Source organism: Rhinolophus sinicus, chromosome 12, assembly GCF_057876585.1.
Source record: "Rhinolophus sinicus isolate RSI-liver-muscle chromosome 12, RSI-T2T, whole genome shotgun sequence".
NCBI classification, from domain to species: domain Eukaryota; kingdom Metazoa; phylum Chordata; class Mammalia; order Chiroptera; family Rhinolophidae; genus Rhinolophus; species Rhinolophus sinicus.
In genome coordinates, this window is record NC_142512.1 from 23,340,250 (window position 1) to 23,353,545 (window position 13,296).

General features: G+C 41.7%; 1 protein-coding gene and 1 pseudogene across 1 annotated transcript in view; one reads left to right on the plus strand and one right to left on the minus strand.

The window, feature by feature from the left end:
- Positions 1-289: 289 nt before the first annotated feature.
- On the minus strand, positions 290-681 carry LOC109457638 (small ubiquitin-related modifier 2 pseudogene; annotated as a pseudogene).
- A 5,988-nt stretch (positions 682-6,669) lies between these two features.
- The window catches only part of PSMD11 (proteasome 26S subunit, non-ATPase 11), a 29,215-nt gene continuing 22,588 nt past the window's right edge, over positions 6,670-13,296 (plus strand). Inside the window, exons 1-2 of the mRNA XM_088802073.1 lie at positions 6,670-6,827; positions 9,131-9,232. Coding sequence (XP_088658199.1) covers positions 6,737-6,827; positions 9,131-9,232 — 193 coding nt within the window. The 5' untranslated portion in view covers positions 6,670-6,736. The remainder of the gene's footprint in view (positions 6,828-9,130; positions 9,233-13,296) is intronic.

Genomic DNA, 13,296 nt, shown 5'->3' on the forward strand with positions numbered 1-13,296 from the left:
AAAGGGTATTTTCACAGAAGCAGTATCTTATCCCATCCCATGTCTATTTGATGTCGATCAAAACATGCCATTGGCCATTTAGTTTAAAAAAAAAAAAAAAAAAGCAAATGCTTGTGTACATATATCAGTTACTTGATGTACAATAAAGGAATGGGGAGGAGGACACTATGCTGTATAGAGAAAACTACTGTAGCAGTCAGGATGCAGTGGAACCAAATTGCAGTTTCCTAATTGAGAATGCCTTGGTCTGGAGGAACTGAGTTCTGGAGTACAGTAGCAGCTTCCCATTTTAGCAGACACCTCCTGTCTGCTGCTGGAACACATCAGTTACATCGTCACCATTTCCATCTGGGGGGGTATTGGCTGCCTGTCAAATCAGATATATCTGACCTGCCTCATTGACAAACCCTGTCTTTCACTATTGGCTTTCATTAGTTTACTAAGTGGTGTCTGTGTCTCAATCTTAAACTGTGCCACAGAACCATCCTGCCCCTTCAAATTGGTGTGATCGTTGTTCTCAGTCTTGACTCCTCTTTTGGGCTTTTCATCAGGCTAGGCAAGCGCTGGAGTCTCCTCAGCTGCTGCTTCACAAAAGAGGTACCAGGTCTACACTGAACAATCATAAAGAACTACTTTTAACAGTATTTCTTTGGGCTTCACCTCAGTATATTTAAATACCATGTATCTCCGAAAATAAGACCTAGCCATACAATCAGCTGTAATGCGCCTTTTGGAGCAAAAATTAATATAAGACCCAGTCTTTTTTTATATTAATTTTTGCTCCAAAAGACGCATTAGAGCTGATTGTCCAGATAGGTCTTATTTTTGGGGAAACACGGTATTTCTTTGAATAGTTTTCCTGTTTTATTTGTTAGGTTCTTTACTTCAGGGACATTAATTATTTATATGGTAGATGACTTTGCTCTTAATACTCATTATTTTTATAGTCCAGGACTTCCCCAAAGTCTGTGAACTAACATAAATTACAGTCTTGAAACAGTGATATTGGGGTAAGATAGCAGAAGCAAACCCAACCCAGTTCTCCAAGGAATAACGAAGATATAACCCCACTGAAGATAAGCTCACAATGTAAAATTACAAACATGAGAAAATCATCCAGGAGGAAGAGTTAGTAGACACTAGAAACTGCAGGGATAGACCCCTAAGAACATCAATAATGATTAAATACAGATTATAGACTTTGGTTGAAATGATTAAGAACATAAAAGAAGGAACACAAACAAGAAAACAAGACAATGCTTTGAAAAAAGGGCAGTGCTGCCGGCCCGGTAGCTCAGGTGATTAGACCTCCATGCTCCTAACTCCGAAGGCTGCTGGTTCGATTCCCACATGGGCCAGTGGGCTCTCAACCACAAGGTTGCCAGTTCAATTCCTTGAGTCCCACAAGGGATGGTGGGCAGTGCCCCCTGCAACTAAGATTGAACACAGCACCTTGAGCTGAGCTCCCGGATGGCTCAGTTGGTTGGAGCACGTCCTCAACTACAAGGTTGCCGGTTCGAGTCCTGCAGAGATGGTTGGCTGTGCCCCCTGCAACTAGAAACGGGAACTGGACCTGGAGATGAGCTGCACCCTCCACAACTAAGATTGAAAGACAAAAACGTGACCTGCAAAAAAAAGCCCTGGAAGTACACATTGTTCCCCAATAAAGTCCTGTTCCCCTTCCCCAATAAAATCTTTAGGAAAAAAAAAGGGCAGACTGAGACAAGCACCAAAACTTGTATAAATGGAAATATATATTTCAATTTGATTAAAATTAAAGTATAATATATGGATTAAATAGTAGATTTGAACCAGCTGATAAGATCAGTGAACTATTAAATATTTAAAAATTGCCTAGAAAGCACAGAGAGAGAGGAGATGGAAAAGATAAGAAATGTGAAAAGAATACATACAGTGCTGTCCAGTAGAAATACAATGTAAGATATATAATTTAAAATTTTCTAGTACCCACATGACAGAAAGTAAAAAACAGGTGAAAATAATCCAAACTATTTCAACATGTAATCAATATAAAAATTATGAATGAGATGTTTTACATTCTTTTTTTCATAGTGTCTTTAAAATCCTATGTGTATTTTGCTCTTGCACCGCAGCTCAGTTTGGATCAGCCACATTTCAGGTGCTCAGCCACATGTGGCTGGTGACTACTGTATTGGACAATGCAGGTCTGCATTTTACATCTGAAAGGATTTCCAGGAGAGGAGAGAGAGAGAGGAGGCCATATTTGAAGAGATAATGGCTGAGAAATTAAAGGAAAACATGAATCCTAAAGATTCAGAAAGCACAGTGAGTCCTCATCAGAATGTAAATTGTAACTTTATGTCTTTACCTTCAATGGAAAAACCAGTAATATTGGCTGTACATAGAATGTATCCATAAAAATAAAAGACAGACACACCTAGACTCTAGCTAGATGTTGTTGCCTCCTCTCACTTTTTTTTTATAAAAGAGAATATTAGGGAGCCATTAAAAACATTACACCACACTGAACCTTTCTTCTAAACATAATAAAGATTGGAAGATATTTGGAAATGGAACATGTCACATTATTCCAAGAATGGGGACTGGGGTATAGGAGGCCTCCTGGGAATGGAACTGGAAAGTAGAAAGTTGTTGGGAACTGAAGTGGCCTTCTCTGGAGGTGTTTAAATTCCCTTCCATGGTACTGCTGCTTCTCCCCACTCATCTCCTGAGTCCTTTCTGTCAGCTTGGCCCTGGGTGGTTCCAAGTGATAGATTTTGAATTCATTTCCCTTGGTTAACTGGCAGTCTCTCCAACCCCCAATTCCTGAGGTAGGAATTGACGGACCTGTGTCAGCCCCTTCACCAGCAGCCCAATCCAATCAGCAATGACTAAGGTGAACAGAGTCGCAGTGTGTAGGACATGGGCCTTTAGGGAAGCAGAAGGTTGTGGCAGGACAGATTCTAGCACTCACCATTCAACAAATATTCACTGAGTGTTTGCCATGTGTGCTAGCCACTCTTGTAGGAACTGGGACTATAACTATGGACAAGATTGACGAGGTCTCTGAAACCTTGTGGAGGGAGATGAGCTTTAAACAAGTGCAACAGTAAAATGTGTTAATGACTGTTAAGTCATAGAAAGGAAATAAACTGATCTGATGGTTACTGGATTGAAGGTATAGGAGATTACTTTTAATGGGATGGAATGGATGGAAATTATCTTTGAGCTGAAACACAAGGAGGGAATATCAAGGCTTTGACGTGGGAAAGAACTCGACATGTTTGAGAAAAGAAAAGAACAAAAAAATATAAAGGAGCCAGCCAAGCAGAGCCAGTAAGGGGCAAAGCGTTAAGAGTTGAGGTTGGAGAAGTAGGCAGGGACCAGGTTATGCAACACTTTGTGGACCCCCGGACCCTCACAAGAATGTCAGATACACGCAGAGGAGTGAAGAAGCTCAGCAGGAAGGAATGGAGAAGAATGGCACAACGGTAAGACTGAATGGGAGCTGTTGGTGACCTTGAGAATGTCACATTCCTGGGAATGATGTACATTTACAGTACTAAAGTTTAGAAACACTGGCTACCTCTCAATGCAGTCAATGAAAGGTGGCTATTAGGCAGTAGCTAGTGATCCCCATGATAAGTTACTTTTCAGTGTAACGTAATGAAGATGCTATAGGGAAAGAAAACTCTTATTCACCATGTCCCCATATTATCTCCTATCCTTGCAACAACCTTGAGAAGTAAGTTCTGCTATCCCTGTTTTCCAGACAAGATCAAAGAAATTTTAAAACACGATAAAATCAGCAGCTACTATGTGGCTGGTCTGGAATTTGCAAGCAAGAATGGGACCCCCAAACCTGTGGTCCTTTTATTGCATTTTTCTGCTTGATGATGCATTTTGAAAGATTACGAAAAAGGTACAACTTAACGTTTTGATATCACCCTCTTGGACTTAGTGTGAAAAAAGGGAATGATCAATGGTGACTGGTATAATAAACCAGCCCTGTATGCCTGTTGCATCTCCCAGGAGATCCCTGTGTGGCTCCAAATAGTAGGAGCAGTTTGAGCTCATATATGTGTGTGTGTGTATGTATGTACACACACACACACACACACACATATATATATACATATATATACGTATGTATATATATATATATACATATATATACATATGTATGTATATGCACACACACATATAGATAACCATTAATTCGTAATCTTAAATAGTGTTAGAGAAGATAGTGTGAAACTAGTAACCGAGGAACATTTTCAGGAGAATAACTAGAGGTAATAATTAGCCTTGGTGGCAGTGGTTGGAGAAGACAGAGGAATCAGTTTAGGTACCTAGGAAATTGAACAGATGATGATCCTGTAATAGACGTGTTGAAGGACCTGATGTGGGTACAAACTACATCCATTCTCGGGGGGATCTCCGTTCCCTTCCCCTGGATAACATCTCAGGCAAATCTAAGTTTTAGGTCATTTGTCATGATTAAAAGTCCAGTCTATTTCTACTTGCTGCTCATTTTTACTGTCAACCTAAAACTGTTCTTCAAAAAATATAATTTATTAACAAAATGTTCAGTCGAGCCTAATCAAAGTTTCAATTTCATATTTAATTTAAAGCTTCACCCCTTTCTAACTCTCAGTTGAAATGATGTGTTTTGCTTATACTTTCATTCCTTTCTTTCTCCTCCCTCTTTCCCTCTGCTGTGTCTGGGTCTCCTCCAGCATGCAGGGGTGGAGTGGGTTTGGGGAGGGCAGAGGAGGAGGAGGGACTAAAAGAAAAAGAGTTAAAAAGTCTTTTACATGGTGAATGCCATCAGAGGCAGGGACCAGGTGCTGGGTCTCTCATGTTGGGAGCATTTCTGGGCTTTCTGAAGTCCATCCTTCCAACTTCTAGTAAGGTCCTCACTCTGGCAGGTGGCTCTATTGAGAAGGTCCTTTGAAGATGATCCTGGATAATCTACCTTTGCATTTGGCCCATGCCAACCACAGTGGAGCCTGTCCCCTTGCTGCCCTTTCTCCTTGTCCTATTATGGAGTGTATCCACCAGCTTCCCTAATTCAGAATTCTGTGGGCTGAAAGTGGGTAATCACCTTGTCTGGTTCACCTCCAAACTTTCACCATGGTGTTTGCACAGAGGTGAGCTTGTAAGTTCCCACAGCCAGCAAGACGCACCGACTTGGGAGAAAGATCTGGCAGGCAACCCCAGTCTTTTGTAGTATTTCCTCTTTGTATGAGTGAATACTCCGTCCTCTCCTGTGATTTCTTCTAATGAATTCCTTTTGAATTTTTTTGTCTCCCTGGTGGAGGCTGGAAGTGAATGAAGGTTACAGGACTGGCCTAATCACTTTTGAGCAAGTTTTTTAGGGATGTAACTAGTAATTCTTCTTTAGAAGGTGGAGATACTTATGGCCTGTTGTTCTCAGCTTTGGAATTTCATAGCCCATTAGCATTCTGGTACAATATTAATTGCACATGAAATTGAGAAGGGAGGAATGCCTTTTTGAGCAAAGAAAAGTTCAGTTTTACACTGAGATTCAAAGAATCTCAGAGTTAAGAGAAATTTAGGAGTCATTTAGTACAATTCCTTATCAACGTCATGAATCCTGTTTACAATAACTAGATGAGATGTTATTCAGTTTCCGTTTGAACACGTCTGGGAACTAGGAACACATTCCCTAACTTTCAGATCTCAGCTCTGTTAATAACTATATGAGCTTCACCAAGCCACTTAAAACTCCGCTTCCTCATCTGTGAAAGGGGTGTAGATAATGTCTTCTTCACAGAACATTGTTGGGAAGATGAAAGGTGACAGATAAATAAATTGCCTAACTTAGATACAGAGCATTGCAATGTTTCCCTTTACAGGCCCCTTTAGGTGACAGCATATTCCATTTTTGGGTTGTCTTCACCCAGGAGATCTTCCTCATACTGAACTCAGTCCTCAATCCCTTTAAGCTCAATCCTCAGTGGTTGCATACAATGTCAAGACTTTCAGGTATCTGTGATTTTAGTTGAAACAACTGAAGATATTGGAAAGAAAAATCCAGTTTTTCTTTTTTGAACTGGAGAATTTGGGTAGCTGTTAGACTTCTGTATGACCCGCAAGAGGGATTTATTGAGTGCATGGGGCAAAGATGATATTTCACTTTCTAACATCACTTTTCTCTGACACTGATGGGTTTGATCAAAGGGTGGCTAGGATTCTGTAGGATTCTAGTCTGGAAAGTGTGTGTGTGTGTGTGTGTGTGTGTGTGTGTGTGTGTGTGTGTGTGGCACACGTGTCGTTAGACACTTGGATTCATTTGAATGATGCTATTCTTTGCCACATAGTGAGCACTTTGTAAGATCATTTATTGTCCTGAACGAATGGTTAAACGTAGAAGCTATAAAGAAAGCCCTCTGGCTGGTGTTCAAATACGCCTCTCAGCGAGGGGCGAGCGAGGGGACTTGGGATGGAGACCCTTTTTAGGGTGGTTGGGGACTAACCTTGGGCTCCTATTATTAGGCACCGCCTCTTTTACTCGCAGGAAGGCCGCTAGGGGGTGCTAGGGAGCTCGCCGCCCACTTGCGAGGCGCCTCAGCTCTCACCCTCGCCCGCTTCGCCCGGCAGAGAGACTACAACTCCCGTGGTGCTTTGGGAGTCAAGGAGCAATGGGGGAGGGACAGGAGGGCGGGTCTTCCGGGAGTGTGTTTCCGGCGTCGGCGGCCGCGGCGGGGGACGGTGTGAGAGCAGTAAGATGGCGGCGGCGGCGGTGGTGGAGTTCCAGAGAGCCCAGTCTTTACTGAGCACCGACCGGGAGGCCTCCATCGACATCCTCCATTCCATCGGTAAAGGTTGTCGCGCCCCCTCCCCGGCTCTGCCGGCCCAGCTCGGCCTGTGTCGGTCAGCGGCGGCGGAGCGGGGCCGGGTTAGCCGGCTCTGGTGCTGCTGACTCACTGTGTGTGTGAGGGGGGCCGGGCCGGGGGCACAGGCCGCCCGAAGCTCCCTGGAGCCCCTTGGGTGCCACCCAGGTGGGAAGCCCCGAGGCAGCCCCGGCGTCCACTCGCCAGCTGCTGACTCACGGTGGGCTCAGCGTGGGGTGGGACAGTGGGCCGAGCCGGGCCCCCCAGCACTCGCGAGCCTTGTCTGCCTCCCTGGCGGGTGCGAGCTGGCCCGGGACGGGGAGCAGTGCCGGCTGGAGTGCTTGTTGTGAACTGGTCTGAGAACCTCAGTTGACTGGCTCTGGAGAAACCCGTTCTGGACAGGCATTTCCCGCCGTTGTTATCGGCACAGCCTGCTCTGGGTGGGAGGGCGAGCTCTTGCTTTTCTCTTGGAGTTTCCTTCCGTGGGACGCCGGGAGCTGCTGTTTCTCCCAAGTCCCACAGCGGAAGGCTCCACTAAAGAGGGGGCCTCTCTCTGAATGTGGGCAATACCGAGGGGACAGACGCCTCAGACTGGCACTTGGTTTGAGGAGGTGGCCTAGACGTTCCTTTGCCCTCGTGTAGGGTGTAAGAGCGAGATGTCGGGGTGGGACCGCCCGGCTAGAGGAGGTGACTAATCGCCCTAGTCTCCCCTGTAAAGGTTGGAAGTGAGTCCCGGAGTTGGTTGTCAGCCGCGGAGTTCAGGGAACTTTTTGGGACCGACCCGCGCTGCACACTGCTGGGAAAATTAAAGAAAATTTTAACACTGTAGTATGACTTCCTTACTTTATACTTTGCACACAACAGGAAAACTGAAGTGGGAGCCCCAGCCAGAGTCTTCCGACAGCTTTCTGCTGAGATTTAAGTGTGAACAGAAATACGTTTATGATGACAGAAGGCTTTTAATGTTCAATCATAACGGGTTCAATTAGGGCATGGGCTAGTACTTGACTGCACATGTAGTAATGCGGTCTTTTTCATTGGATCAACAAGTAGCATGAAAATGCACGAGTGTGTTGGACCTCCAGCATTTTGGCTGTTGTGTTGACTTACTAGTCTTGGATTTTGGCAGTCCTGACTTGCACGGAGGAAGGACAATTGACAAGATCTTGATGTCCTTATCTTTGGGGGTAATAGAGAGGAGGTGGGCGTTAAGATGCATCTGTGAATTGGATGGTATTGGCAAATAAAGGGTGTTTCATTTTGAAGTTCTGATCTTAAGTCGGTTACAATTACAGAACCAGAGTCATCTCAATTACTGTTACATGTTTATATTCTGTGAATACACACTAACGTTTAGAACTACTTTGAGAAGCATGTATTTTATTTTTTTTCATGCCTGGTGCCTGATACTGTCTTTTATAAAATGGGAATTATGGTAAACATAATTAGAGTATTTCTTGCTTGCCCACTATACCAGGAGAGAGTTCCCTGAAAGCATCCCTGTTAGAGCAAGCTTGAGTCATGATGGTTGACAGCTCTACTTTTTCCGGACTCCATTATGGAGTATCAAAGTCTAGGTTTTTGTCAAGTCATGATGCTTTGTAAGAGAAGTGATAACTAGTGATGATCAGTAAAATCACCACTGCAGATTTAAGAGGCTATTCAGTGTGCCAGTGATAGAATAGTTATTCACAGTTGAAAGTGGGACAGATAGCACAGTTATTTTAACAGGTCCTGAATCCATTATAAATAGCAGTCTTTTCTAAGGATCATATGGGAGCTTTGATAGGGTTATTTTTCTTGAATGGCTTAATAGAATTGCTTATCCCTAATACACCCATTAGCTGAGGCTTTCCACAGGCCTGAAGTTTATTGAAAAGCTTTTGACTTTACAGTCATTAGTAACTTCGTCATTTGAGTTTAGTTTGTGGCAGCTAAATGCACAGGTATGTTTAATATTTTCACATTACAGTGCTCAGCCTGGGGCTTACCACCACAGGTATGAAGAACTTGTTTGAATTTTGCTTTCATGAAATGACTGCAGCAGAAACCTCAGTGTATGTGGGTAAGGGAAATTTTAATTGATAGCATGCAAAGGCACATTTAAAATCAAGAAGGAGAATCTATGATTTATATGGGTCATGTCCTAGATGATCAGTTTACTTTTTTAAGCTTTCTAGAATTTGTGTTTTGGTAACTGAGTTTGTAATTGCTCTTGTGAAGGTGAAATTTCCTTCAGGCTTCATTTTTTGTCAGAACTTTCAGAGGTTTGCATTTTCCTCTCCCAGTGAAGCGTGACATTCAGGAGAATGATGAGGAGGCCGTGCAGGTCAAAGAGCAGAGCATTCTGGAGCTGGGGTCTCTCCTGGCGAAGACTGGACAAGCTGCAGGTAAGTGCTACAGCTGGATTGCTTTCTCTTTTACCTGAAATGCTGGGGGAAGTTTCAGTGTTCTGTTGGAGTGAAGGAGCATAGGAATGCATCCATTCTCCATGTAGAATGCATAATGCATCTCCATAATGCATCGACAGTTCCCTTGTACTGCCAATTTGTTGAACTTCAGTTTTTTAGCAGGAAATTAAATGGCCTTTAAACTCAGCTCTTTCATGGAAGAGTTTTGTTCTGCAGGTGCAGGGAAATCTTGTTTCTGTTGGATGTAGTGATCTGTGATTTGTTTCTGGTTTAAATTTTTACTGCGTTGCCTTACGTACGGGCAGCAGCAGTCTTCAGTGATTTCATTGAGCAGTTCTGATGTTTTAAAAGTGGATAGTGACTTTATGCTCCGGGCGTGAAAATGAGTTGGGATTTTGCATCTAAGTAAGTGACTTGCTGTTTTTTTATTTCTGACACAAAATGAGTCAGACAGTAAATGGGAAGAGCCTTCCCAAGATTTCTCTATTGGTCACTAGGAATTTATGTATGTCATTGCCCTAACATTCTAGTAGTTGTAATTGAACCATTGACTTCCCAGGCTCCAGATGATGGTGGGTGTGTCCTTGGAATGAGAGTGTCCTGTTGACCAGGAAGGGCCTTTGATCAGTGGAAATAGTATTTAGAGAGAATCTTGCTTAAACTTAAAACGGAAGATTTTTTTTGTCAGCCTAAAGTGAACTTAGAGTTTATCTGATTAAAATAGATTAAGCTCTGCTAAATGACCTCATGAATTACTTTCCCCTAAATTATGTTATCCAAGAAAATGATAGGTATAAGCCAGCAAAACTTCTTGAACTTGAGAACCAAGGTCTTTGCCAATTAAGGATGACTAACTTATTAATTATTAGGCTCAATCACTAGAAAGTTGAGTAAAGATATATAAAATTATATGGGTCTTGTATTTTTTTAAAGTGTTTAAAATATCTGTAATAACAGTTTTGCAGTGCTTCCTATGAACTAGTTACTGTTTTAAGCACAAACATGGTTTAGCATATTGAACACTTGAAACAACTTAATAAGGTAGACACTATTATCCATTTACACCTGAGGAAACTGAGCACAGAAAAGTTGACTATTTTACCCAGAGCTAGTTCATGAGCGAGCCAGGATTTGAACCCAGGTAGTCCCACTTCAGAGCTCATGGCCTCATGGTATAATGGTTATTACTTTGCATAGTTACCTACTTAGGGATTGTCAGTGGTGAGTGGTGTTTTTACATTTTAGGCGGACTTCCTGCCTATTTAACATATTTATGAATTGCTTTTTCCTGTCCGTTAATGTGAGTTTGGGTGTTAGAAAATAATTTTGATAATTAGTCCACACAAAATATAACTAATAAGGTAATTTTCTTGAAAGAGTTAGAAGCCAGGTGAAGTGATTTAAGATTTTTCTGTTGAAACATCCAAAGGTCTTTTTTCCTCCCCTAGCGTGGGATAATTAGAAACAGCATGTAGTATGGTCAATACTTCAGAAATTTATCCAAAAATGTTACTGTTTTGCTTGAAGTTCCTTTCTCTTGCTTTACTCTTTCCTTATTCCTTGCCCTCACTCACTTCCTTGTGCTCCCTTCCTGAGCTAGACTGCTAAACCTTTTGGAATTGAACAGGTGAATCATAAGGACTTTTAAAAACTTGTTTTCTAAGAAAGAGTTTGATGAGTATAAGTATATACAATAGAAACCCTACAGAAGTCTTGGGGCCTATATTCATTTACCTTACTGAGCTATTAATAATTGATAGGTTTGTATTGTTTCCTTTGATTTGGGGTTTTCTGAGAACAGAAATTATTTCTGTTCCATTAATCTTCAATTTTTATGCGTTCACTATATGGCTAATATTGTGCTACCTAAAAAGTTCAAGATATCAGCTCGTTTTTAAACTAGATTGCTTTAGAAAGACTAAATAAAGTTTCACTTAAGTTTAAAAATAAAAAAAGTTTAAGACAAGGTCCCAGACTGACAGCAGCCATTGGGAATTAGTGAATAAGACAAGTCTGGTGCATAGTAGTGATTGAAAGTTGTGTTGTGCGTCATCAGATGTGATGCCTCAGTTCAGGGTCTGCAGGGGCACAGCCTGAGACTCCTGAAAGGGTTGAGTTCTGAGAGGCTCTAAAAAGGAAGTTCTGGTCATATCATTGTAAGTAACCTCAGTACAAATAGGAGGAAGACGTCAGTATGATTATGTGGTAATTAAAAAAATGAATCCAGTATGTAGGAAAATGGAGAGAAACAGAATATAACCAAGAATGAATAAGAAATAGAAGACTAAAATGAAAAATGAACTGAGTCTTTTTGCAACGAAGAGGTCATTTGTTTCTGTTAGGGTGAGAAGAGTAACACACTCAGTTCTTGGAGAAAATACTGTAATGCTAGTAGGTGCTGGAGAGAAGGCAGACTGCTCAGCTCATGTTTCGCGTCTGCCTTTTCCAGGAAGGAAAATAATTTTCAAAAAGAAAAAGAAATAACATCAGAAAGAGAGAATTAAAGCCAAGGCAGGTGAGAGAAGAGAGAGCAGAGAGTCTCTTTAAATAAGTTCAAGTCTCCAACCTCTGACAATTTCTGTCTTTTAATATCAAAAGAATCGTTCCAGCAGATATATTTATAGAGACACTGTTATTATTCTGAAAAAAATCATGGAGGATGGAGAGGTATAAGGAAACTGAGGATGGGCAAACATTGTTCCACTTTTTACGAAGGTAATGAAAACAGTAAATTCTAGACAGTATACACTGGTAATCATCAGTAAAGTTCTGGGACAGATTATTTGATAAGTAGGTTTCAATCACTTAGAACAGTTGGTTAATTAAGGAAATATTATTCCAGACTCAGCTTGGTTCTCTTTGGTTAGCCTTATCAGACTAGTGGAGAGATAACCTGTTTCCCCAAAAATAAGACGTAGCTGGACAATCAGCTCTAATGCGTCTTCTGGAGCAAAAATTAATATAAGACCCAATATTATAGTAAAATAAGACCGGGTCTTATATTTATTTTTGCTCCAGAAGACGCATTAGAGCTGATTGTCTGGCTAGGTCTTAATTTTCAGGGAAACACAGTATGCAGGACTCCACAGACATTGGCTAGCCAGCTGTTTTTGTAAATAAAGTTTTGTTGGAACATAGCCACACCCATTCATTTACGTCTTGTCTGACTGCTTTGCACTACGGTGGCTGAGTTGAGTACCTGCCACTGAGACCTTAGAGCCGAAGTCAAAAATACCTACTGCCTGGCCCTTCACAGAAAAGGTTACCCAACCCCTGGGTTAGGGGAGTGATAATGACTACGTATCTGATATAGGCAGGGTATTTGAACATTTGCCATAATGCTAATAACAGGTACAGGTTAGGAATTTATGATGATGAATCGATCATTTGTCAACCTGAAGAGATGTCTCTAGCATCATGTCATAGGGATCTGTCCTTGGTCTGGTCAGCACCTGGCATTATGGCTAAAGCAATTTCAGAAGGCGTGCTTATTTTTGTAGATGACTCAGTATAGTAGAGGATAGAATTAAGATGCAGCGTTATTGCCAAAACCAGTAAGGTTAAATTCAGTGTGGTAAGTATAAAGTGATACACTTAAAATATTTATCAAAACAGAGGAAGGTGGGGAAATTACCTGTCTCTGCAAAAAAGACCTTAATGGACTCAGTGTGAACAAAGAATGCTATTAGAAAAGGGAAAACTTGTTGTTTTGTTATGTGGTGGCCAGATCAAGAGAATTAAGCCCTGACTCTACTGGTTAGACCCTAGAGCATTGTTTTTAGTTCTGGGTACCACAAGTGGTGTGTTTGCAAACTAGAGTGTATTCAGAGGAGGGCAACTGAGGTAATAAGGAATCTGGAAACCATGATAGTGGAGGAACAGTTGAAATAGCTAAAGATGTTTAGCTTGGAGAAAGGGAAAAAGTTGGGGAGACATAAATGAGAGTGATCTTCAAATCTCTGAAGCCAAGCGGAAGGAGAGTATAGACTCAGGTTTCAAAAAGAACAATTGAGCTTGACCAGTACTGGAATAGTCTGCTTTTT